The sequence below is a fragment of the Chrysemys picta genome, chromosome 21, assembly GCF_011386835.1.
Source record: "Chrysemys picta bellii isolate R12L10 chromosome 21, ASM1138683v2, whole genome shotgun sequence".
Lineage (NCBI taxonomy): Eukaryota > Metazoa > Chordata > Testudines > Emydidae > Chrysemys > Chrysemys picta.
Genome location: NC_088811.1, coordinates 13,307,563 through 13,335,393, shown reverse-complemented (window position 1 = coordinate 13,335,393; position 27,831 = coordinate 13,307,563). Strand labels below are relative to the sequence as shown.

At 42.5% G+C, this 27,831-nt stretch overlaps 1 protein-coding gene across 2 annotated transcripts; it reads right to left on the bottom strand.

Moving 5' to 3' along the window:
* Nucleotides 1–265: 265 nt before the first annotated feature.
* PDPN (podoplanin) lies at nt 266–27,196 on the bottom strand. 2 transcript variants are annotated; one of them, XM_005292789.5, is made up of 6 exons: nt 26,832–27,196; nt 12,131–12,210; nt 10,795–10,924; nt 7,047–7,085; nt 6,204–6,315; nt 266–1,536 (listed from the first exon to the last, which is right to left on the bottom strand). In XM_005292789.5, the coding sequence occupies exons 1-6, from the start codon at nt 26,899–26,901 to the stop codon at nt 1,530–1,532; spliced, it is 438 nt and encodes a 145-aa protein (XP_005292846.1). In that variant the 5' UTR covers nt 26,902–27,196; the 3' UTR covers nt 266–1,529. The 2 variants fall into 2 exon arrangements, with proteins under 2 accessions (XP_005292846.1, XP_005292847.1); XM_005292790.5 differs by having other exon boundaries at nt 6,210–6,315; nt 26,832–27,171.
* Between the last annotated feature and the right edge of the window lie 635 nt (nt 27,197–27,831).

Here is a 27,831-nt window from a genome sequence, read left to right as displayed (position 1 = left end):
GATCTGCATTTTAACTTAATTTTAAATAAAGCTTCTAAAACATTTTGAAAACCTTGTTTACTTTACTTTACATATAACAGTAGTTTGATTATATATTATAGACTTATAGAGAGACCGTCTAAAAAACATTAAAATGTATTACCGGCACGCGAAGCCTTAAATTAGAGTGAATAAATGAAGACTCGGCACACCACTGCTGAAAGGTTGCTGACCCCTGGTGTATAGTGTAAAAGAAAATAAAGACTAACGGTTGCAAAATCTGACATAAGATACACCATAGTTTTTTATTTCCAAAGCTCAGCTCTATATGATAGATCATAGCAGACAAAGGAAATGGAAGAGCAAATCTGGAAACGTTGGCATGTTTAGTCCACTCTGCAGAAGTGGATTCCAGAGTAGGCCCTTACAAAACATGACATTTTGCAGCCATTTGGAACTTAAAGCCTTTTACTTGGAAATCTGTCACATCCTGTCCCACGGCATCATGTATACCATGGTAAAAATTATGTTGTGTCCAGAGAAGTGTTACACCTCATCAATATGTGCAGTGATCTGATGTGGCACAGTGTGTGGCCAAACTCAGCCTGCCATACAGTTAAAAAGAAAAGAAAAGTAAAGAAAAGAAAAAGGTATACAAGAATGCCATTTACTGATTCAGACATCGTCTACACATCAAATCCAACTCTTATTGAGTAATAGGTTACGATGACCCATCAAAAATGGGTATTTTCCTAGTACTGCTTAAGTTAGGATGTGTATTCCAATCCCTGCACATCTCTGCAACAGAGAAGACAGAAGGTCTTGGCACAACAGTCAGAGAGATGAGTTGGTAGGTCAGTTCCAGCTGGGCCTACCATGCTTTTCTGTATAGAAGTGCAGCATCCTTCCCAGAATGATTTAAGTGCCAGGCCATGAATGCAATTTGCTTACATCATTTAAATACAGTTGTCTCCCTCTGAAGTCAATTCTAGATTTGTTAGGATGAAGTTACTTTCTTACCTTGCTAAACAATACAGATTCAGTAAATCAACATCCTACAAGGACTGGTGGTTTTAAACATCTATAGGATAGATACACCAGACTTTCTGACTTCACAGTGAGCTTATAACAGAAAAGAATCTGGATTTAACTTTTCAGAGGAACCAATAGGACGCAATGTGAGATGACGACTTTTTCTTGGCATGGTTTAACACCTATCTACAATTGTATTTATACTACCAATAAAGCACCTTTCCGCTGCATTTGGCTTTACTTGTTGTTTTTCTTTTCTATAGCATGTTTTTTTTGTTTCATTCCTCTTAAATACTTTTGATTATTAAAGTCCTATGAATCGTTGCATTTCTGATAAGTCTGTAAAGCATCCCTCTGGAAAGCTGTGTGGAGTCCCCATGGATTTGGAATTCTGCATTCACGATTTCCATGGATCATTTTCTCACAGCGATACAGGAGCAGAGTCTCTAGCAGTTGTAAAATAGGAAGCACTTTTATTTTCTGGCTTAAAACGACATGATTTCCTTCTTCACTTATTTTTAGGGCCTGTGAAAAGAAATGAAAAAATGGGGTGACGTTATACTATTTTGTGTCCCAGAGTCAGAAAAATATATTCATTGTGTGTCTTCTCTCTTGTCATCTCTCACCTCTTCCTCCCGGCCTTTCCCACTGCCTCTTTCCTCCCCTTCCCAGTTAATATTTTCCTCTCTCCAGTGCCTGTCTATCACCAGTGCAGCTTGCTTCTGCTGCCTATTTACTAAAGCAGGGTGAAGTGCATTCCCCAAATACAGTATTCAGGGCCGGCTCTAGGCACCAGCAAAACAAGCTGGTGCTTGGGGCGGCACATTTTTAGGGGCGGCATGGCCGGCGCCAGAATGCCGCCCCTAAAAATGTGCCCCGGCCGCCCTAGCTCACCTCCGCTGCTGCTGCCACGGCGCGCAAAACAGCCGTTTCACGCGCCACTACTCGCCCTCCCTCCCAGGCTCTCAAACCTGTGAGGGAGGGGGAGCAGCGGCGCGCGAATCAGCTGTTTCGCGCGCCGCGGCGGCTCGGGGTCTCCCCCTCCCTCCCAGGCTCTCAAACCTGGGAGGGAGGGGGAGATCCCGAGCGGCCGTTTCGCGCGCCGCTGCTCCCCCTCCGTCCCAGAGTTGAGAGCCTGGGAGGGAGGGGGAGAAGCGGCGCCCGCACCACGGCCACTCGGAGTCTCCCCCTCCCTCCCAGGCTCTCAAACCTGGGAGGGAGGGGGAGACTCCGAGTGGCCGCGGCGCAGCGCTGCTTCTCCCCCTCCCTCCCTCTCTCCCTCCTAGGCTTGAGAGCCTGGGGGGAGGAGACAGGGCTGGGGATTTGGGGAAGGGGCGGAGTTGAGGTGGGGCCGGGGGTGGGGTAATTAATTTAGGGGCGGTGGGGCAAAATTGTTTTTGCTTTGGGCGGCAAAAATCCTAGAGCCGGCCCTGACAGTATTCAATACATTTTTACTTCTTTCAGTTTTGCAAAGCACTCATGGGCTGGTCTTGCTGTTCGTATATCTTGTCAGTACTAGAATATATTCCAAGAATGTCAGAAGTGAACAGAAGACAGCCTATGCAGCATCCAGTGTTGTCTCTAGGTATTCCAGCCTCAAAATGAGTCACCCTAAGGTGAAACTCACCCCTGTGCAGTGGCCAGCAGAATGCCACTTAAATCCTCCTTAAACCTTATTATAAGAACATGTGCTGTTCCAGAGCACCGTATCTGGGTGGGATTTTCAAAAGTGCCTAAATGATATGAGCACAAGTGTCAGGCATTTTTGAAAATATTATCCTCTGTCTATCTCCTTAGTAGGCCTTGTCATCATAGTATCTAAGCACTTTGCAAACATTGACGCAGGTGTGTTCAACCAAACCATGCAGACCAGTTTTGAAGCTATACAAATTCATGAATGGGTTTTAACATAGTGTAATGGCTCAAATCTGACAAAAAATTGAATCCTAATATTGATGACATATTTGCAATTTTATCCCCTCCTCATCATTTTTCCAGCTCTACTATTGATTGTCCCATTGTAGAGATGGTAGCTCTCTGTAGCACTATCTCTCCCAATGGTAAATTGGTAACATGGGGGAAGAGATTAAACAGAGAACAGTAGAAAGTTGAGAGGCACATCCAAGGGTTGGAGGGGATAGCGTTTCCATTTGACACCACTATATGTGGAAGATTGTCTTCCAAAAGCAGGAAGGAGGCAGATGCCACCAGAGCTGGAGATTTTGAAGGGACTTTGGAAACTTGAAATATCTGCTCCAGACACAGTCACATACCAGTTAAATGATAGGTGATAGGAGAGCATTTAAAATACTTTAAAACCAGATTGGCATTTCATTATAATGACCTATGATATTGGCGATGGAAAGTATGCATAGATTCCATTGACAATGTATAGAGAAATATTGTTTCCTTGTTTCTACTGGAGCAGAAATTGGAAATGAAAAGGATCTGTTTGCATTGGGTACACATCCATTTCACAGCAAACATATTTGCTGGATAAATTAAACAGGAAATAATAACCACACTCAGTACTTAGAGCACTCTCCGTCAGAGAATTTCAATGTGCATTACAAACCTCTCTCCTTCTCTACAGCCATACGGGGAGAGGAGGCACAGTCCCAGATACAAAATTGCAGTATAGAGCTGAACTCCATTAAAGTTCCACTTGAGCCATTACCTAGCACAGAGGTTCTCAAACTGGGGGTCAGGACCCCTCAGAGGGTTGTGAGGTTATTACCTGGGGGGATTGTGAGCTGTCAGCCTCCACTCCAAACCTCGCTTTGCCTCCAGCATTTATAATGGTGTTAAATATATTTAAAAGTGTTTTTAATTTATTAGGGGACATCGCACTCAGAGGCTTGCTATATGAAAGAGGTCATCAGTACAAAAGTTTGAGGACCACTGACCTGGCAGAACTTGGTGGGGGATGCAGGGGCACTTGGAGGCAGAAGGACCAGGCTTTTGTGACTACATGGATCCACTGACTAGCCATTCTTGCCAGCACATAGGCTGAATGGACTGTGGACTGTTCCTCAGGCCTGAGATTACAGTAATGGCTGTGGAGCTGTTCCTGAGAATTCTCCTAACTCCACAGGGTCAGACAAAGCCAAGCCTGTTTTCTTAGGCTTAGCACAATGAGGAACAGGGTGATTTGCCTTCGGTTGATTAAGTGGAATAGGTATGGTTAGTACCCCCCATTTTACAGAAGGAGAAACTGAGTCACAAAGAGGGTAAGTGGTGCTCCCAAGGACCCACAACCAATCAATTTCAGAGCCAGGATTATGACCCCAGCCTCCTCGGTTTCAGTCTAATGCACTAACTACTAGATGGTGCTGCGATTCTTCAGTCTACACATATAGCCTCGCTGTCTTTCAATGAAGGTAGAAACTGATATTGTCTGAAAAATTTGGAATCGCACCTAAAGTCATGCAAAGTTCTCCAATTTGGGGGCTTTACTGTAAACACAAAATTCTCAAACTGGATTCCTAAATCTTGCAATGAGCCTCTACTAGCTTTTCAGCAGATCTGTGTTGATTTATGATTTTGGATGAAAACCATCTAGATAGTGGTGGGGTTTAGCCAATGTTTATTTGGACCTTTGGGCTTACTTAAATCAAAAACTCAAGAAAATAAAGGAAGCTCGGGGGGAATGAACCCATTATTTTCCAGACTCAGAAGTCTGCCAGACATGTAACAGGGCAAATAAAATCAAAACAAAAAGATTGTCTTTACTATTTGTTTTTTATGAGGGCCAGGTTTTCAAAGAGGGTGTGTGCAATGGTGTGCTTCATTTGCAGAGAATAGTACATGCAAATACAGCTAAATAGGTGTTTGCACCTGCATCTTTCTGGTTGGCATATGCAGCCAGGATAATTTCATGCATAAACTCTCTGACCAAGAATCTGCTAAGCTTAGCTCTAATTCTCTCAGTAGGGATACCTTTAAAATTAGTTTAAATTGGTTTTTAAAACTTAATTAAAGTATTAAATTTAGATCATAATTTAATGTAATTGAAAAAACTAGACTAAAGGGAGACAGCCCTTTGGGTCCGTCTCCTTTGATTTGTACTGATGTTCTCATAAACACTGACGCTGAGAGACAGGACTAGATCCTCAGTCGGTGTGAACTGGAGCGATGCCAGTTAACCCCAGCGTAGAATCTGGTCCTGTGTAGATACCAGCATGAGACAGCTGACTCTGCCACAGGTTGATGCACTGAGTGAAACCTGCACAGAATAGATATTAAAGAGAAGTTAGAGGCCTGTTCCAGAGAAGACTGCCTCAGTCTGATTTTTCACTCTGGTGAGTCTGCTCCGACAACTGACAGCATCAGTTTATCCTTCCCTAAGGCTCCTTGGCTGGGGACCGACTGTCACAAGAAACAGGTCAGCGAATGAGAACATTTTCTTGTCTCTGCTCACCCCTGCCTGACTAACTGTCTCTACTGTATAAATGATTAAGGATTGTAGATGACCCAGTTGGAGGAGTGAAGGAAAGAAACTGACACACCCTCCCTCAGCACCACCAATAAATAAGTAAATTATTCAGACTACAGCCCAGCAGTTTTAGATTAAATCACAGAAAAAACTTCCTAACTGTAAGAACAGTAGGAGAATGGAACAGATGCTTAGGGAGGTCGTGGAAGCTCCTTCACTGGAGGTTTTCAAAAGGAGGCTGGAGAACCGTCTGTCTTGGGTGGCTTAGACACAACAAATCCTGCATCTTGGCAGGAGGCTAAACTAGATAGCCCTTGTGGTCCCTTCTAGCCCTGTGGTTCTCTGCTTTTATATCTGGAAGTGGATGTTGATCAGACTTTTTTGAAGCTTAGATATTTCTTTCCCTTCTTCCCCCTTCACTTCTGTTTTCCAGACACAACTGGAATGAAAAGCACCGAATGCCATGATAAAGGGCAGTCCCAAACTATGTTTCACTATGTCCAAAAGTAGACTTGCTAGAAATATTAGGGCCCGTTCCTGTGAGCTTTCCAGTCTCTCCTGGGGTTCAGATAAACTGCTAGAATGTTTGGCTGCGTATCTGGAATGTATCCAGACCTTGGGCTTGATCCCCCACCCTTTGAAGTCAATGGAAAGACTACATTGGATCTTGAATCAAACTCCTTTTGAAGTGTGTCCGTCACTGAACCTGGAGATATAGCAGCCTCTAGCCATAAAGCCGGCCTAGTAATCTACTTACGAGTACCTGCCCGACATTTTCCTCACGACGGCAATGATGATTCCAGTAACGATTCCCACTGCTATTATGATTCCAACGATGATTCCAACCAGTGCAACTGTTGCCAGGCCATCTGAGTGGGGAAATGTATAGGATGTTAGCATGTTTTCCACGTAACCCATGTATAACTATGGGGCCGGATAGTAAGAGGTCCTAATATTTTGTAGTAAAATGGAATTATTTTTGTCACATTCGATTCCATGGGAATCTTCCCTGAATCCTGTGAACTGTAAAATATGTCATTTAGATTTAGAGAGACATGACAGGTCCGACTGGACCAAACTCTGTTGGTGATAATGCTTAATTTGTGCCGGGCTAAGCCCCGGCACCTCTACGCTTGGCAGTTCAGAGCCCGGCACTTCCAGGCTTGCCGCATCAGTTATGAAAGTAAAAAAAAATTTGCTTGAGCCCCGGCACCTTTTTCATTGCCTATTAAGCACTGGTTGGTGACACAAGGTTTTGAGCTTACACAGAGTTCTTCCTCAGCTCTGTATAGCTCAAAAGTTTGTCTCTTTCACCATCAGATGTTGGTCCAATAAAAGATTTTACCTCACCCGCCTTGTCTATCTCGTACCTTGGGACTAACATGGCTACAACAATACTGCAAACCACTTGAAAATATGTCATTTAGGTTTAGCAGTTTCCTTGCTCACTTTCTTTGGGCCTGTTGGAGTCAAAGAGAGTTTGTCCGTTTACTTCAATGGGCTTTGAGACAGGCCCTTTAAAGCCTTTAAAAGTTCATAGCCGTATATCATGTGGGATTTAAGTGCATCTACTCCTTTTATAACCAATTTGGTTACTTACCTTTCTCGTCTGTAGTCCCTGGCTCGCCACCCACTTCGTCTGGAAAGAAAAAACCAAAATAACTTTTTAATACGGTGACTGTTATGTCTTCATACCATGATGTCACACTGTAGGGGAGGTTATAAAAACTACAGCCCAACGGGTCTGAGAATGAAACCACTACAGGTGCGCAGTTTAATAGGGTGTTAATTGGGGAGTGAGTGTAAATAGAGAGCACACAGAGAGTGTAGAGTGAAAGGAGTTGTGAAGAGACTGAGCCTCACAGCTGAAATAAAGGCTGTGTCTACACGTAAAATGCGACAGCAGCACAGCTGCAGCTGTAGCGCTTCAGTGTAGATACTCCCTACAGCAGCGGTTCTCAACCTATTTATCATTGTGGGCCGCAGGTTGAGAACCACAGTGCCCCCCACCTAACACCCCCCACAAACCCCTATGCTCAGCACCCTCTGCCCAGAGATCCCTCCAAAGAGTGGGGCCAGGAGCGGAGAGCTGGGTGTGGGGTGAGGGGCAGGGACCCGGATCCTGCTGCGCGGGGACCTTGACCCCCCACTGTGCGGGGTCAGGGGGCAGCCAGGACCCCAACCCCAGACCCTGCTGGGTGGGGCCGGGCGGTAGCCAGCTGCCCGGACCCCGGATCCCGCTGGGACCCCATTGCATGGGGCTGGGCGGCAGCTGGCTGCCCGGGTCCCCCTGGGACCCCGTTGCATGAGGCCGGGCGGTAGCTGGCTGCCCGGACCCCAGATCCTGCCAGGCCTCCGTTGCATGGGGCCAGGCAGCAGCCGGCTGCCCAGACCCCAAGCCCTGCCATGTGGGTCCATGCGGCAGTCAGGAGCTGGCAGCCCGGAGCCTGTCCTGCAGCAGGACAGCTGAGAGCCAGCAGCCCGGAGCTCGCTGTGCAGCAGGGCAGCCTGGAGCCCGGAGCCTGCAGCCTGTAGCTCACATCTGACCTGGGCTGCAGCTGTGGGCTAATTGGGCCGTGGATTGAGAACCGCTGCCCTAGAGTGCAGGAGGGATTTCTCCTGTCACTACACTTAATCCACCTCCCCCAGAGGTGGTAACTAGGTTGACAGAAGAATTCTTCCATGTCTACACCGGGGTTAGGTCAGTTTAACTACGTTGCTCAGGGGTGTGGATTTTTCGCCCCAGGTCGACCTAACTTGTCAGTGTAGGCCAGCCCAAAGACAAACCGACTAAAGAGATCTTGAATTGGTGTGAATCAGGATCAGCACCATTTAAATCAATAGAGCTACACTGGTGTAAAACCACTGTAAATTAGATCTCACAGATCACCTTAACTCTGGTGTTTCCTAACTTTTGAGTGCTTGACTTTGCAACCTTAATGTTCTTTTAACACAGTTTTTTGTGTAATAAATAATAGCAATATCTTAGCTAACCTAACTGCAGAGTGACACCTGCCTGGTTAAAATCAGGACAACAAACAGGCAGGGAAGTGATCAGTGTCCCAGATATTAAAACTAGTGTCGTTTATTTGGTATATCATTTTATTTCCTACATTGGATCCTTAAGTGGGCTAGTCAAACTTGGACTGAGGCTTGAGCCCAGAGACATTAATCTTTCATTTTTTGTTTTTGATTCTGCTCTAGATTTATGCCTAACCGGACAGGAAGGCAAGTTTGTTTTGGATGCCATGAGCTTGTCTGACCTGAACATATCTGTTACAGTATCTGCACCCCATGGGGCCAACTACCCCCCCCCCCCGAGTTTGTACTGCACAGTGTGTTATTGGCTTGCAATCTGACAGTGCAGCAGTAGGATGCTTTATGACACAATGCCAATGTTTTAAGGAAAATGTGTCATTTTTAGGACGACTTTGTTTGTGTTTTGACAGAAAAAGTAAGACACTGGGAAGATATTTTTGCTCTTTGGCACAAACTGGGCACTGATGGCTAGGACAGCTCAGTACACCCATAATATTTTATGGCACTTAAAAATGCTTATAATAATGCACAAACTTTTCCTTCTCACAGTTCCTGAGCATTTACTCATTCCTCTTAGTTTTAACATGAAAGGTACCAATAAAAATAGGGTAGATCAGTAATAACCCTTTTGTAACTGTTCAAAGCCCATGCAGTTTCAGGGTATCATGCTACAGTTAATTGGTGGGTCTCAGACTGCACCTTATGAAAAAACAATTCTTTGGGTATTAAATTCTGAACAGCACTAATTTAGGGAAGGGTTCTCTGTTTTAAGTGACTGGTGAGATTGCCTATAAAGGGCTTGCAGCTGTTATGAGGCAGAATGGTTTGTGGTTAAGGCACTGGCTGGGGACGCAGGTAATCTAGGTTCTATTCCTGGTTCTGCCACTGATGTCCTGCATGACCTTGAGCAAGTCACTTTTCTTCTCTATGCCTCAGTTTCCCCATCTGTAAAATGAAGATAATACTAGCCCCCTTGCAATGGGGTGTTGTGTGTTCATTAATGTTAAGCACTGTAAGATCTTTGAATAGAAGTGTTTAGCGAGCATTACTGTGCACACTACAATTATTATGGTTGTTGGAAGTAGATTTTAATTTGAAGACTGGAAGATTTTTAGTACAAAAGGTGTTCTGACCTAAATAATAGAAATTCTTTGTATATACTGTCTTGTACTTACTTGACTGATACCAAATTTTTTCCTTCTTCCGATAATTAAAAAAGTGGCTCTGTATATAAATAAAATGGTAGGAACTTGATATTGCCTTGGCTTAACTAATGCATACACCTTTGAACTCCAGAAACTTGGGGCCAGATAATTTGGTCACCACATACTAATTCCAAGTAGTCATTGGCCTGCATCCACCCCATAATCTGCTACAATTTGGCATGAGTGACAGTCTCTACTTAATAAAGAACCAAGCCTAAACTAACAAGTGTGTTGCAGTTTGGAACTGCAATGCATTGTCAAAGCTTGTGGGTGGGAAGTTTGTACAGAGTCTGTACAATCTCTTTCTCTAGCCAGTGTTATTAACTCCTTACTTGAGTAGCAACCAGGAGATGAAACACAATAGCTGCTTTCTTTCCTAGAGGAAAGTGATCTCAAATCACCCACACATAATTTAGAAAGTGAGTCTGAAACTCCCCCTCTAAAATTCAGAGTTGGTTACCATTGCTTCTGTTATTTAATAATGAACAAAGTCAAGAGATGCCCAGATTGGCAGCAGAGACAAAGAATCAGGTAAGGAGACAGAAGAACATACATTTTTAAACAAATGTGTTTGATCTTCTATCCAGGGATATACAACTGCTGCAGCATAGAAAAGCAGAGAAAGAAACCAGCAACAAAAGACAGAAATTTTGTCTGAGGACTGTAGTTAACTTAATGTCTCTTCTTATTTATCAACAGATAGAGCCAGTTCCAATGTCCAGGTAGAACAGTGAGAGACCTGGGGCAGCGACATCTCCAATAACTGCTTGTGTGAGTGACAGCAGTTTGGGAGGTGGAGGGTTGCAGGTACTTAGGAAAGCAGAGCCCAAGGCCAGGCTGTTCCAGACAACTGTATGAAATTTGCTTTGCAGGGATCTGTGGAACTATTTCATATTGCGGCTAGACGAATGCCATCCCAGTTCCACTTTGACTTTCCATTTTGAAACAAACCTCATATGCAAAGCTCAGTTGCAACCGCTAGAATTCATGGGATTTCAGTGCAAAGCCATGAATAGGCCCAGCTTGGCTTTGATAGGTTCATGAACCTCAGTGAACATAACTTACAGTCTAGTAAAACTAAAAATCACAAGTAAAGGCTTCTACCTTCAGAATTTTCAACAACATCCGGATCAGTAGAGTTCTCACTGTCTTCATTATCGGCGACCATACTTTCTGTGGTTATTAGATCTTCTAAGGGGAACAAGTTTCTTATGGTGTTCAGTCTTGTAGGCAACTGGGAGGAGTGAATGTAAAAAGAGAAAGAGCAAGACAAGGTAAGACCCAATCTCTTGAACATTTATATATAAAGGCAGAACTTTAATTTCCTCGCCTGCATAAAGTCCAATGTCTGGGTTCTGAGGTCAGCTCTGCTCTTTTTGTTCTACTCCTGCAGCAAAGAAGGACTGAAAAGGTATCCTATTGTCCTAGTTTGAGGGAGTCCCCTGTGGGCATATAGAAAGGATAGCCATCTCCTATGCAATTGCCTGCAGATCCTCCTGTCTATGGCTTGATGGGGATGAAGTGTGACCGTGCTGCAGTCCAGCAATCCCTAGGCTGCTTAATTCTACCCCAGGACTGGGCCAGAAGCAGCCACATGATCAGGGAGCCACAACCAGGTACCTTTTATCCCCAGCTCAAGATCAGTTGAGAATCAAGCCCTATGTTTCACACAAAAAAAAGTGTGTGAAACAAAGACAGAAAAGAAGCAGCCCTGTTTGGCTGTCGTGTGTTTTACAAGTTTTTATAATAATAATATAAGTCTATATTTGACTGTCTGGATTTTCAGTGTGAAAAACACATGCTGGATTACTGATCAGTAATAAGCTATGTCCACCATGAAGGCCAGCTTTTAGGAACGCAGCTGTGGGGAAGTATTTCCAGTATCGAGGACAATATGGCAGTTCATCAGTTTCTAAAGGGAAAAATTAGATCATTGGGTTTTTGTTCATTGTCACTAATTCAACTTTACTGTAAAGGAACAACAGTCGATGCAACTGAAAGTTAGAACTGCTTGCCACAGCAATCACTAACAGCAAAACATTGTCAATGCAGAGGCAGGGAAAGGGGAGTTTTACCCAGTGTCGTAGAAATTTACAAATTTGTTTGTCCATTGTGTTACATCAGTTCAACATCAGGGCAGCTCCACCGAAGCCAATGGAGGCACACCAGGGCAGAACTGGTATAAGACAGTGCATAGCAAGCCCTGAATATTCTGTGAAATTCAGCAAATGTTATAATTATTTTCAGCTTCATCTCCCACCACCCAAAGTTTTGCAAAGCAAAAAACTGGTATTTGGCCACCCTTTATTTCTGGAACAAATCATCACTTATTGCCATAAAGCCACAAGCTCAAAATCTGACTGCTCAAAAGACAAAGCAAGAAGACAAGGAATACAGTGCCAGCTAGGTCTGAAGATCCTCAGGTTCAAGAGACACCCACCAGAGTTGGCCTTTCTTCAACCTCTGAGTCATTTCTGTCTTCGAAACCGAACGTGTTATATTCCAGTGGAACTGTGCTTGCTAAGGGAAACACAGAAAATGAGTTAGGGATTCAGTTGATGGTCACTTATTATGGCTAAATTGAACATTCTCCAAATTAAGTATATTCAACATGAGATAGGTAGATATGGCAGTGGAGGTAAACTATCGGTATATTGCTAATATACACATGTATATTAGCAATATACTTTGGTTTAACGTTGTGGCCTAAGTCTTTGGTTTGTATTGAGTACCCTAGCCAAGAAATCAGCTGTCCTTTATTTACAATGTTTAAATAGTTTTGGCCAGAGGTGCTGAGTCCACCAGGTACTGTAAATGGAACTCGTGGTGAGAAGTAGGATTTTGCTTTTTAGAGAGGTCCCTGGATGCCGAAACAATACTCACCTGTGATTGACTTAAAGTAACAATGAACAGCTGCTCGGTTGTGCCATTGGAATTCATGTGATAGAGCATTGAACTGTGAAGAGGACTCTCAAAGGCATGTGTTTGGGAAGGTTTTGCACTTCCCCACTAAGGACAATACAAAGGCAAGTCCCTAGAAGCAAGTTAAATCAGATATAGTTTAATTCTAAATTAGACTGGGTTTGCCTGTTACCACGACTGGCATTATTAAACACTTGATGGAGGGGCTCAGTGTGCATCTGGTTTCTACACAAAATTTCTTCAAGTGCTGTGGAGTGATCTCTAAATTACTCACTGATTTCCATATCCAGTTCTTCTTTCCTTGAATACATACTGCACTATATATATATTCCCCCAGTCTGGGCTGCAGTGCATTTATTAGAAATGTCTCTATCAAGAAATAATTTAATTAAGACAGTTGTCCTGACTATTTCACTAAACCGCAATGGAACGCCGTAGCGATGATATTCAAACAATTTATCTGTCACCCTATAGACTTCAAATCAACTTAACACCTGATTTTGTACAGAAAGCAAAATAATGGTCCAGGCCTATAAGATGCTGAGCATCCCCATCTCCTCTTGAAACTCTCAGCTCAAGGCTTCGAATACCAGCAATATTCAGAGTTTCAGGCCTTTCTGATGCAAAATGGTAGAGATCAAAGAGAAAAAAATAGGTGAAATTCTGAGCCCCCAACGTTAGTAATGTCTTTGTAACTCTAGTTTTTCCCATAGTACTCATCATTTATTTCTAATGATTTTTGGAAGGGTAGGCAGTGTCAAAGCTTCAAATGTACAAAGTTTTAAGGCTTGAATTCAATGGGAGCTGTTGGTACTCACGTCTCTGAAAACCACGCTACCTACTGAGGTACCAACGCCCTGATCCAGGAAAGCACTTAAGCATTTATGTATCTTTAAGCACACAAGGAGTCCTATTGAAATCAGTGGGACCTAAGTATGGATGTTGGTGCCATACTGGAAAAATGCAAGTTTTGGAACAGTTGGCCTTAGTTTTTTCTTACCAAGACATATTTAGGGGGGAGGGATAGCTCAGTGGTTTGAGCATTGGCCTGCTAAACCCAGGGTTGTGAGTTCAATCCTTGAGGGGGCCACTTGGGAATCTGGGGCAAAATCAGTACTTGGTCCTGCTAGTGAAGCAGGGGGCTGGACTCGATGACCTTTCAAGGTCCCTTCCAGTTCTAGGAGATATCTCCATTATTAATGTAGTTTAATCAAAAGAGGTGCTTATGGAACACCACAGGTACGGTGTATACCCTGTACACCAGCTTGTCTGACAGGCCCAGATTTGACATAGGACTGATGTTGAATAAATGCATTGACTGAAGAGGGCATGAAAAAAGAAAGGGATTGTGGCAGAGGAAAATACAGAGAATTGGTTCACCCAAAATTAACCTGACCAAGGGGCTCAAAAATCTGAAAACCATCCCTGTTAATAATCAGAGTATTCTGAACAATCAGTATCTGATTTTTTGCTTCCCTCATTGGGTAGTTTCTATTCCACAGTATTCCTGCAATATGTTTAATGAATAGAATTGTTTTATTCAGTACCTTTCATGTCCCAGTGTGATTTACAAAGTGGCAAGTGATATATTTGCAGTGCTTTGCATGTGAGCAAAGAGGGAAGCTATTCACGGGGCTTATAGCAAGCAGGGCTTACCACATAGTTTTAATATTTTATTTAGGGGGAAATTATTTGCCCCAATTATTATTGGATTATCTTAATAGCAGCCTCATGTCTTGTGTGCCTGACATTAGGGGGTTATTGCTTTATTCTCTCTCTCCCATGAAATGGTTTTATAGAACAGTTGATTTAATGTGCACACTATTTTTTCTTCATTACATTGTATATGAATGTATAGTGCCTTAACAGCCATGAGGATTTATTCCAAGATTTTGAAATGTGAGAATCTAAAGTTAGGTTTCTAAGTCCATATTTAGGCACATATAGAAGTTTCTGTTTAGAAGTCCAAATATAGATTTAGGAGCCTAAATATAGGCCCACAGATTCTATTTAGGTGCCTGAATATGGATTTAGGACCCTACTGTTAGACACTCAGTTTGGAACACGTTGACCTAAATTCCTATATAAATGTCCAGAACAAGAACAGCAGGGAAGCAGCCATGCAAACTTCCTCTAGAGAGACAATTTAAAGGCCTTGATTTTCAGAAAGTGCAGAGGACCCATCTGCTGCAAATCAGGCCCCTTTCCGATGTTTCATTTTGCACACCTAAAATTTGAGGCAACTAAAATCACTAGTCATTTCTGAAAAATTGGATCTGAAAGATGGACTACTTCAGTCCTGACTGGTCTCCCTGCTCAGACAGTTCATATGTGCACGAATTGCAGTAGTTTTCCATGATGTCCACTGGGAAGTGGCTCAAAAGCACTGAAGCAATTTCACACAGACCCCAGTCAGCCATCAAGGGTAACAGCTTTCAGTCACTACCAGGGTGAATTTGAACTTGCATCTTACATACGAAAGACTGTATAGCCCATTATCCATCTCCTTACTTATCTCTTTATTCTAAATGGAAGTATTATTTTCCTCCTGAGATCTATTTGCTGTTGATAAATGAAGGATTGCTTACTACTCGTTTCTGGTGAGCCAGGGTATTAAGGAGTAGTGTATATTATTATTTGTATTGTGGTCGCACCTCAACCAATCAAAGATCAGGGCTCCATTGCACTAGGCACTAGGGATGTAAAATGTTAACCGGTTAACTGGTAAGCATTAGTCTTACTGGTTAACTCGCCTTAACCGTTAATCTGTCGGCCGGCCAGCCGGCCAACCCCAGCAGCCCCGCGCTGGCTGGTCCACTGACCCCAGTGGCCCCAGCCATGCTGCCTGGCCAGAGTGACCGGAGCACTGCCGCCAAGCCGGAGCGGCCCTACCCACCCCGCCCGACTGGAGCCGCCCCAGCCGCGCCAGATCAGTTAACCATTTAAACGAAATATTTTTAATCGCTTAAACAGTTAACTTTTTACCGGTATTTACATCCCTACTAGGTATTGTATTCACATAACAAAAAAAGAGCTGGCCCAGTGATCTTATAATCTAATCATATCATTCTTGTGTCGGAAAATACTGTAAAAATCCTTTTTCTATCTAAATTATTTTTAAAAAATTGTGTTTGATGATTATTTTTCTCTTCTATTTTTGAAGGCATTCTAAAAGAGCAAATACTGATACACATTAAATGTTTCCCCGGAGCAGATCTAAACCATAAAGTATTTAATAAAGGCATTTCTCCAGATCTGAAATGGCTACTGAACATCAAATATTTAAAAAGAAAAATCCAGTTACTGAACAAAAAAAGTCTAAATGCAGATACAGAATAAAATACTTTGTCTTCAGCCCTCTTTGGGTTTACAAAGTAATGCCTTTACATTACAATATTTGGATTAGGATGCTGTATATACTGTGTGTAAACCGAGGAACATCTGCTTGAGAGTTCAACAACGCAACTTGTGAGGATCAGTTAAAGTTATAATCCCAGTCCCAACTGAAAAAACATCCCTTATACACTGGTCATAGAATAAGCACAGATGGAGAAAACCAATGAATGGAGGAAAACCCCACATGGGAAGTGAAAAAAGTTCACTACACGCATAACAAGAACCCCATTCAAGGAAATTAATTATTCTGTTAAGTAGCAGAGGGGTAGCCGTGTTAGTCTGAATCTGTAAAAAGCAACAGAGGGTCCTGTGGCACCTTTAAGACTAACAGAAGTATTGGGAGCATAAGTTTTCGTGGGTAAGAACCTCACTTCTTCAGATGCAAGTAATGGAAATTTCCAGAGGCAGGTTGGCGGTGCAACGGCTTTCAGCCCTTAAGAATTACTTGATACCATGGGCGCCGAAAGGAAACAATGCAGCAGAACAAGTAGAGCATTAGTGAGCTTCACAAAGTGAGACATAAGGGGCAGTGAAATAATCCAATTTTGTATGCCAAAGGTACTGTAGGAAATCTCTTTGTCTGTATGTTTGCATTAGTTATTTATATAGTGCGCAGCCTGAAAGAGCTCCATCTCTTTATCTTAGATTAGATTAGATAAAGAGGTGACTTGATCATGGTATATAAGTACCTTTATGGAGAGAAAATATCAAGTACTAAAGGGTTTATGAACAAGAACCAATCCTTGAAAGCTGAAGACAGATTAATACAAATTAGAAATAAAACATAATTTTGTAACAGTGAATGTGATTAACCATTGAAACAAACTACAAAGAAAGGGAAGTGGTGGATTCTCCGTGTCTTGATGGCTTCAAATTCAGGCTGGATGCCTTTCTGGCAGATAATCAAACATTAGGCTCAATACATTGGAAGTTGGGTGAAATCCTGTGTCCTGTGTTTTAAGGGAATCAGATTAAATGATCTAATGGTTTCTTCTGGCCTTAAAATCTATTATTCATTTTTGGGTTTTAATTGCAAGTGAAAAGGGTTTGTAAACTCTCATTAGTTCTCTGACCCCAAAAACCAGAGGTTTGCAAAACTTCAGATTCTGTTAGGTTTGTCGACCCTAATTCTCAATACACGGTGACCAATGTAGTTAAATGCATTTCCCACACGTATACTATTGTACACAAGGAATGAACTCCATCTGAGGCATGGTCTACACCACAACTGATGGTTGTTAGTAGCATAACTCAAGTCGACATAGCTTAGATCTACTTACTGTGGGGTCCTCACTACACTATGTCAACGGAGTACAGAAATCGATGGGACAGCACTCTCCCATTGATTGAGCGTGTCTTCACTAGCCCCGCTAAATCAATGCCGCTGTATCGATTGCAGCAGTGCCGATTTAGCTCCGTAGTGAAGACAAGCCCTGAGTGAGCGAAGACCAAGCCTGGAATCCCAGCCCCACTGATGTCAATGAGAATTTTTTCATTGTCTATTATGGGGCCAGGATTTTATCACAAGGGTCATAATGGAGAAAACGTACGTAACTGGGGCAGTCCAGTATTTATGAGCACCTCTCCAGTAATAAAAGCAGTGTGGAAGGCCCAGTGCTTGCAAGTGCTCTTACAGTAATAAACCAGCATGTGTAGTCTGACTAACAAGTAATCTTTTGATTACAAACCAATGTAAACACACAGGAGAGGAAAAAATGTGAATCTGATTTCACCTTCAAGCTTTCCAAAGTTTAAAATATTACTTGAACAAATCTGGGGGGAAACTGTCTTCACTGGGAGTGAAATTCACCTCATGCAAGTGTTCAGCACAAAGCCCATTCATCCCTTAAGTCTTCAAAAGGGGGCTTAATTGGGACTTAAGTAGTGCATGGGCTTGGTCCATTACTGACCGTGTGTACAGATTTAAATTTCACCCAGGCTGATCCAGATTTTAGGTTGACACCGCAGAAAGCAGCAGTTCAGTTCGACATACGTTTCTGTTATTATTTCTGAGCAGTTTGTAAACATAACATTCCCCTTTGGAACCATGACTCCTTCCTACCACTGCCTCATCTCTTATCATTGTTATTTCAGTTGTCGATTGGTGCAGATGTGGATTAATCAGTGCATTGTGCATTGCCAAATTCTCACGGGGTGCATTCCAGTTCACAGCCCCCAACTGCTATTGGGTTGCAACGTCTCACACCACAACAAGACACAATGCCTTTGAAAGCTCAGTATTGCTTTGAAAATATTTCAAATGCTTATACATCCCATGGCCCACATCTGTAAAGATGAGCTCATGGCTCACTTTTATCATGGTGTGACAACCTCCTGGAAAAGCCTCTTATGATTACTTTCAAAGTAGGCCTGTTGTGTAGGTCAACAGAATGAGCAGGAGTTGCATGACAGTTGTCAGTTAGCATGTCTCTCAGGTATCTCCAAGAAAAACAAAGAAGCTTTAGAAGACAGAAGATACCACCTTTTGACTTTCCCTGCAGCCTGAGTGAATAAGACCCCTGTGTGGAAAGCCAACACACAGCCTGTGCCCCACCTCAGCCCTCAAAATAGGGTTTAAATAGGATATAAATGGTGAGTAGACTTTGGGCTGCCCCGCTTCATATGGTGAGTTTCACTCCCTGTCAGTAATGGGAATATTTAGGTAAAAGCAGTTAAAGAATCCACCTTAACAAAAATTGGAAGAGGCTTTTCAATGTTTTTTTCTCTGTCCAAGTACAGAATATACAATCTGAAAAGAAGCATTCTGCAGTGTAAAGGTTTTTTTGCGTGTGCGTAGCATGGATTTATTCACATCATATGCTGACATAATAAAACATGAGACTGTGTATGACCAACTATATATAAAGGAGAATACACTCCTTTCAAACAATTTACCTTGGTCACTCAGAAAACAGTCAGTGGGTCACTGCACCTTAGAATTCAAGTTACTTTATTCACATTCATTAATTGAAATCAGCAATCATTACCTAGTGACGAACTCTCAGGATTTAAAAACAGAGCATTTGTCAGGGTCAAAGCAACTTGAATTTTAAATGTAATTGAACCAGTGAGTGTGCCTCAGATGCCAACACTGATTGACCCAGGTATGGTGGGTTGTTTCAAAGTCTGGGGGCCAAATTCAAACCTAACAGAAATGGGTACAACTCCCTTGATTTCAATCCAAGTTGCACCTGCTTATATAGAGTCTGTATATGGACCTGTAGATGTATCGTGTGCAGAGCCCTGAGATTTCAGATTAAGGTCAATGCGTGTGTTTATATGAATGCTCCTTTTCCGATCAGAAACCCACTGTCAGTTTTGGTAGGAGGTACCAGAAGCAGATTTTTGTCGTATAATGGACATGGTATTCTATTCACCAGAAGAAGTAAAGGCTTGGTACCTACAAAGAACTAGCCAGGTGACGGTGTTTCATGACTTCCCCACACAATTTCCATTGATATTGCTATTTTGCAGCAGCTGTACTCAGGTGTTGCCCAAGTACCATGCTTGGATTAAAAGCTGATCATAACTGTACATTTCTTAGGGATGTCTCATATACAGCATGTCATGCCTTTCCCATTACAGAGGTAGTAGACTGGAGGTAGTTAACATATCAGCCCAGCAGTACTGTTATCTACACCATCTGTAATGTAATTACTCCATTTTGAGTAACGTCCCAAATCTATATTCGTAAAGTTAAAGGGTTGATATAAATTACTGAAGCCCTATGAAATAATGCTGTCTGTGGGAACCCTCCTCCTCCTCTAGTATCTGGGAACTGATCCACCATATACGAATATCTTCTATACCTACTCTATGTTGTAATGTAAAGTAACATGTGCATTCACCATGTCAAGTCCTATCAAGCTTCCATATGTCACATCAGGAAACAATGGGAGGTGCTGTCCACACTGCATCACACAGAGTATAGATTTTCATGAAAGCCAAGGGACAGCCATCTACACATGCTACCCTAAGCTTGGAGGAAACCTGGCTTCTTTCCATCCCCAAAGTAATTGCTACCTATTGGATACAAACTAGTACAAGATTGATTAGGAACAAGTGGAGGGAAAATAGGAGCTTTTGAAGAACATTATTTGCAACTAGAGCTATGCAAAACTCACCAGTTTCTTTTATTTTGGTTTTGGTGGCATTTCACAACCTCTAGGTTTAGCTCTGGATGCAAACTGGTCACCTGCTTCACAACTTCCATGGTCTCGAACTTCACTCCACACATAAAGTTCTTGTTAATATTCAAAAGACTGTAACTTTTAGATGCCTGAAAAATCCTATTTACGAAACTAGTGGAAGTGGCAAAACTGGCAGATTATCCCATTAGTTGCTGAGTCATATGTTGCTGAAGCTAAACTACCCTGGTTTTTGCTTCTGGAAGGAAAGACCTTATGGTCAATAAAAATTTCTTTTGAAAAAATATTGCGGGATACAACTGTGGCATTCTCAGCCAAATATAGCAGCAAAGAAACCTGTACATGATTCCAAGATGGGAAGCAGTATATTCACCATGCCACTCTCCAAAATGTTGCTTGGATAGTTTTGCCAAAGGTCTGGGGCCAGCTTCTGCTCTTTGTTATGTGCATAGAACTAAAGCCAGAGTGAGGCCTTGCAATTCTATTTAGCGCTTTGTACATTTAATTTAAAGGAGCAACGCTGGCATGTCGCTTCTTGTATTAAAATGGTTATTGCAAGGTATATTAAGTTTTATGAATGTACATATTAATTTTTAGCTTAGGCTGTGTCATTGTGTGGCATGAAAATTATGCTATTAAGGAAGAGGAAACACCTTTCCACTTAACGGAGCTGTTTAAGAACTGGGCTGTACTAGAAAATTTAGTGCCGCATTTGTTCTACAATATGGCTAATGTCGTCCTTACTGCTCATCATGCTTCCGGTAGGGCCAAATTCTCTGCTGGCTTAGTCATCTCCATTATGACATCAGACAAATTTGGTGCTTAGGGTTTATTCTCAGATTTTAGGCGCAAAGTCACTTCTTATTTAAAATGTTCTTTACCAGAGGGCTAAGTCTGGGAGGCATCAAAGATGGAAGTTTGAGAGAAGCCACCACCAATGATGTGGGATCAGAAAGTTAGACCAAGGAAAATCTATTTGTGTCTAATAATACCCCCAGTAGTGCCATGGTGAAATCTTCATATAGGCCAATGAGATACCCACTATTATGGGCTGAGTGCTTATTTCAATCGAAGCCAAACCACCAGTTCTCCATCTTGTCATGTCATAATTAAATATTATGTGGTAGCCTACTTTGCAGACAATGCAGTTTATGAATGCTACCACAGATTTAGTTCATGCTGAAAAAATGGAACTTTCAATTTGATTAACTGTATCCAAACCTCAAAAGAAGTATTAGGTAAGTACTTGGAAGGGAGACTTCCTGAGCACCTATGGCTGTTAAAGACCCTATGGCATTGTTTGTAACAATGGGTGTATTAACCTAAGTGTCCAGACCAAATTCCACCTGGAGTAACTACATTCTCCATGCTGAAATTCCCCTTTGGAGACAGCGTTCTTCACTTCTTGCCGTAAACTATTGCGTTCATAGTGTTAATGTGTGTAATATGCAGCTCATTCATTCTACTCCAGAGACGATTGCCATTTGGTAGTGAGCAAAGTGATCCCTATATATATCTTAGCACAGATCTAACCCCCATGAGTCTGAGATTCAAATCCCTGGGTATGGACCCACTTTTGTCCCTTATTGTTTGAGTTCTGAATCTGCAACTAGGAAATGACTTTTTAAAAATGAAGCTGTAGTTCTCACTTACACACATGACTCCAGCAGCTCAGGCTTTAACAAAAATATAAAATATCATGAAACTCAGAGTAAAATCCTGAGAGGGGCAACAGCGGACTATTTGGAAGCATTGCGTGGCTATTTTCAGAGTGCTGTTGGCTCTTTTTTCTTATGGTAGTTTGCGACTGAAAATCATGGCATGACATGTGGCTGTGCAGTGACATTTTGAAAGGTGCTGCCCTGATTTTGTTTTTGTTATTTAGGAAGAGGCAGTCTGTGTCAAGTAAACCCTGGAGTGCCTGATGCTGGTGCCCAATACATGCCCTGACATATGGACTTGTGGTCTGGTTTTTTTGGCACTGAATGGGAGAACACTGTGAACCTAAGAAAGCATCTTCCTGTTGAAAGCAAGCTCCTGGTGCACAGTACGGGATCCAGTTGGGGCCTGATTTATGTTGCAACGTGCTTTGTCGTCCAGCCGCTCCATGTGGTTCATGCTGCATGACAACATTTTGCTGAACTGTCAGAAACATTTCCTGTGGCTGGTGTATCTGGCCGCCACACCCTGCAGCAGATGGTTTCTGGTGACTTGACTGGTCTAGCCAGAGGAACAAGGCCGGCACTTTTCCATCTCTGAGTCTGATCCTGCACGGCCAGCTAGCAAAGAAACAGCTGATTCTAAATAAATCCTCTGAGCTTTCCAATACTGCACTTAACTTTGCTCATATAAAGGATGCCTGCAAAATTAAGTAATATTCTAACTGGGGCAGATGCAAGGGAAAATGACTAGAGTTCTGGAGAACTACTGTCATGTAAATGACCAGTAGCCATGAATATGAGGCAAAGCCAAGGGAGGGAAAGTGACTCTTTACTATTCAGAGATTACAGCTTTTTTTATTTTGCAGCAGAAAACCAGCCGTAGAACCAAAGAGGTCAGAAGAAAGACCAATAGTGTTGATTAGTTCACCACCTGCCGTTTCAGGATAGATCTTTACAATATACTCCTTATAGAGTTAGAGCTGGAAAAAGACCTTTCGAGTCATCTGGGCTTTACACCTTCAGTTATGCTGTCTCCTGAGTCTTCCATGTTGGTACATTAAATCCTCTACCTTCAGTACTGCAGTCCCAAGAATGCAGCATCTGACCTAGCATCTATTGATGCCTGATGACTGTAGCATTTAGCTAAGCCACTACTGTTGCTGTCCCACAATTGCAATAGCTGCCCCATCTGCAGGCCTAGTAGATTGTGAATATCTCGGTCTCCAGAGGAGCCAGGAAACACAGCTTTCTGGGGCTTAAGCAGTTCACCAAGACTGCAGATATCAAGGTCCAGATTCGGTGTGAATCTGTCTTGTATCAGCCTGGCATCTGAAACTACAGTACAATAACGCACTGCACTCATCCATGCACTACGGGAGTGCAGAGTGCAGCGCTGAGATAGTCCCAGGGATCCGAATTTGACAAGTACATAAGCAAACAGTACAAACTCAAGTGGTGGGTCAGCTTCTTGTACAATGCGTGCAGCACGCTGCTCATCTCATAGCAGAAGGTAGGCTGAATCTATGTACAATTCAAGCAGAATAAAGAATATGAAAAATGAGTAAACAATGGCTAGGAAGAATCATTGGTATCACAATAAAAGAAGTCTTTCCTGGAACTGCGTCCTTCCCAAATATCCGATTCAGCAAAGCACTTAAACACACATGCTTAATTTTAAGCACATGCATAAGTGCTTTGCTGAATCAGTCTCTTAATGTCCATATTTATTGGTTTCTCTGAACATATGCTCAACACTAGAAATTTGAAACAGTTTGGACTTGAATTTGGCTTTCACAAAAATTTATTACTATTCATGATGTACCTCTCCAGGTAGTCAGCAAGACACACCCATATAGACTCCGTCTCACACACATAGTAGCTGGATGGGTTTTGTAATGATGAAGGCCCTTCTGGAAAGCATTCAGCATGAAATCTACCCTCTGCAGAGGGTTAGCTCAAGGCCTTTTGAAGTCCTCGTAAGATGGTATAAGTGGCACAGAAGTGGTGGATAGGCTCTTTTGCCCTCAGAAAGTCTTTCAAATGTAATTTCTGGTGAATGTTACAGAGTTTGTTAGCAACAGGAAGCTTCTCCGGGTATTTGTGAGATGAAAAAGTATAAGGCAATAGAAAACAATGCCAGCATGAGTGTGGTTCCATTACTGCTGTCCCCTCTGAGGCCCTGTGGCCAGACGTCTGAGGCATCGTGTTCGAAATAAATTGTAAATGTTTGTTACTGGTTTTCTCATTTGTTTCCTGTTTGGGAGACCTTCCCCCCACCTCTTTCTTCCCAACCCTTCATCTCATTGAGAAACACTGGGTACCAAGCTGTGCCCCAAACAGCTGTGAGAGCTCTGCTGCATTAATTGTGTGTGTGTGTGTGTGTGTGTGTGAGAGAGAGAGAGAGAGAGAGAGAGAGAGAGAGAGATTTCTGTGGCGTATGAGGGTGTAGTTTCAGGCTTGCTTAAAACAATGTCCGGAGGAGGAAGTACGCTGAGGTGGAGTCCAGCAGCCTGTTTGCTCTGGACTTAGGCTAGGTCTACCCTAAGGGAGGGGCGGTCGATTTAAGATACGCAAATTCAGCTACGGGAATAGCGTAGCTGAATTCGGTGTATCTGTTCCAACTTACCCCGCTGTGAGGACGGTGGCAAATCGACCGCCACGGCTCCCCCGTTGACGGCGCTTACTCCTACTTGGGCTGGTGGAGTACACGCGTCGATTCAGGGATCGATTATCGCGTCCCGACGAGACACGATAAATCGATCCCTGAGAGATCGATTTCTACCCGCCGATCCGGGCAGGTCGTGAAGACAAGCCCTAAGCTTTCTGTAATTGTTTATAATGATCTGTGACTGTACTTTTTGTCCCTTTCCACAAAATCTCCTGCCAGTCTTGCTGGCCCAGAGGTTGAGATAATTTAGGTCAGAATAATTATATTTAGACACAACTCTGCCTAACAGTGCAAAAAAAATCAGCTTAGTTTCTATTGGCCAAAGAAATTGTATTAGTCCTGTGGGATTTGTTTATCCATAATCACTAATGGGTACAAGTTAAATGACACAGTGGTACAAATGCCCATCTGAGTCTTGTTTATACTATACCAGACACAGATTCAACCAATGTTGGTGCTGCACCCACATGGAATTGTATGTCTCAAAAATCTTAACCCCAAATAGACGACAGATTAGACTATTAAAGAGCTCCCCAGTCTATAGCACGGTTCTGTAAACCAACTTCTAACAGAGGTCACCAGAGTTCAGCTCTATCCAAGCTGCCCAAGAAAACCATGTTAGCACTTTGCCAGCAAGAGCTGTGTTCAAACATGTTTCTGGCTAACACAGTTTGAACTGTAGTGTTGTGACTCATTCAGTGGAGATGGGCACAACACCCACTCTGTCGCAGCCACACTCCTTGCGTCAGCGCTCAGGGAAAGTAAGGGTTTTTTCCTTTCTTAAACAACTAAAAAAGCCCTCTTTCAGCTGCACTTCTGACATCCCCAAAACTGGTTACAGTAATTACAGACAGCAATTACATATCTGCCTGCTTCATTTTTCACAGCTGGATATTCTGGTGCATTTAAAATTGGACAGCAGCGCTGGGCGGATTCACCATTTCTCTGCTGCTTGGGTAGTCATTTATACCGGTGAAAAATAAGTACAAAAACCAATGGAAAATGATGCTAAAGCAGAAAAATACCATTTGACACTTTGCACCGATGTATACGAGGAGGTGCAGGGTAATGGGGATTTGAGCCAAATGTGCTTATCTTGGGGAACACAAAATGGAATAGGCAAACGTTTTCAAACGTGTCCACTGACTTTGGGTGGCTGTAAAGTTTGGGAGCACAACTCAAGACACCTTGAGCCTGATTTTCGGAGGTGCTGGGCACCGGCAGTGCCAGTGACAGTCAGTGGGATAGGTCTGCAGCTGACATAGCTCCACAGATTCCAACAGAACGGAGGATCTGGTCCAATATCTTAAGTAGCTTCCCAAAAGCAAAAGCTTGCAAAATAATTTTCTGCTTTTGAAAATTCTGGGCACGATTAACACATTTTATCCTGTCATGCAGAATTCTGTTGGCAAAAGCCCGCTATATTACACCACTGCAACCCCATTGATGTTAATTGCCTGTTGGCCAGATTCTGATATCTTGATTTATATTGAATAGCACATTACTCAGTTTCAATGTGACTCATCATGGACTAAAGGTACTATTTAGTGTAAGTGGATCAGATCTACCCCTATACATTTTAGCTGGATAAAAAAATCCAAGAACTCTAAGAATGCAGAGTATTTCATGCTTCTAATACCTAACATTCAAAAGACATAGTTTGCAAAATGTACTCCCCCTGAGCAGGCACGGAGCACATTTCAGAGTCTAGTTACATTTGCTTAGAACCTATCTTAATCAATAATTTTTGCCATTTCATCAATTTCCTTAAGAACTGTCACAATACTTGTTTAAATGGAAATACAGTCAAACATGCTTCTAGTGAAGTTAGCATCAGCAAAGCCCCTTTGAAAGAGAAGGAGTGTGAAAGTCCTCCATTGCTACAGTGCACCGAACTATACAGTGCAATCTGCTAACAAATAATTTGTTCTTTGAATAAAAATCACTTTGGTATCAAAGGTTCCACAGTTTAATTTCAGTTACACGAAATCATTGCTGACAGAATCCTCTTGCACACAGTACATGGTAAAATTGGAGACATTTTCAAGGGCTGTTGATGTAATGCTTTCACTGAGTGCTTATAATAGTTCCCACTGCCTTGCATTCCTGTGTAAAAGGCAACATGCACAAAAACTGGTTTTGAACACTCAGTAAACCTTACCAGTTTGAAAACTTGGACGTGTCTCTCTCATGTTAGACACTCACTCAACAGTGGCTTTAAGAATTCAAAAGGGAGGGCTTAATAAACAACACAGACCTGTCCCACTGCAAATGAATAAGAACAACACAATCTGTGTTAATTACAACAAATCATTGGAAATAATTTCATCATAGGATTCTTCTTACCTTCTTCAGCAAATGCCCTGGAGGGCATGCTCCCTAGGAGGAAGATGAGGAGTTGAGTTTGAATAAACATCTTTGGTAGTTCTGTTAGAGAATAGGTTTCCAATCCTGGGATCAAACTATTCCAAATTCTGATTATTTTAGAGACAGCCTGGGAGAAAGTTGAAATCACAAGCAGAAATCACTGTGGAAAAACTTTTGGGTTCCAAATATTCCTTTCACTGCAGTAGCTAGAGGGGTAGGTTTTCCCAGAGTGATAACTATATAGCTAAAGAAAAGTAATTGAGAATGGAGTCAGCATTTTTTGTTAACTCAGGGGTGGGAGGCTATCTAAGGTGGTCTTGAAAAAAGAGTCAGGCCCGCCCTCTGCACTCTGTTTGGCCAGCACTAAAATTATGATCTCAGACCAGGTTTAAAGTTACAAAATCCGCATAGGATTTTTAGAAGATGCCTGAGACAGTTATCTTTAGTGAAGGGAGAGGGGAATTCAGGCAGAGGGAGGTGAGCAGGGAGTTCCCTCCTTTCTATAAAGTCCCCTTTCAAAAATATTTAGGGACCCAGGGTAAAGCATAATTTTTCCTGTTTTTTTCCAGCAGTAAACTAATGGTGTTTTCTTCACTTCTCAATAAGCCTGTGTGTGTGTGTGTGCAGGGATAGAGAAATAATTGTGGAACAGAGGATTTAATGCTGCTAGTAAACACAGTGTCTGATTTTGGTATGTGTGTGTCTGTCTGTGTGTCCTCAAGTGACATCCTAACCGTCATCTAGCATTTATATATTGGCATGTTCCTGCTCTAGCAAGCACTGAGAGCATTCTGCTCTCTGAGACCTTGGACAAGTAACTTAATTTTAGCCTCAGTTTACTCATCTGTACCTACTACCTAAGGGTGTTGTGAAGCTTAATTAAGTCAGATAGATAGAGTAACTGACTGACCATTCCTGGGACACCCCCGATCCCCCAGAATAGTGGAGTCCCTTGGTCCTCCCTACTCAAGGTCCATCT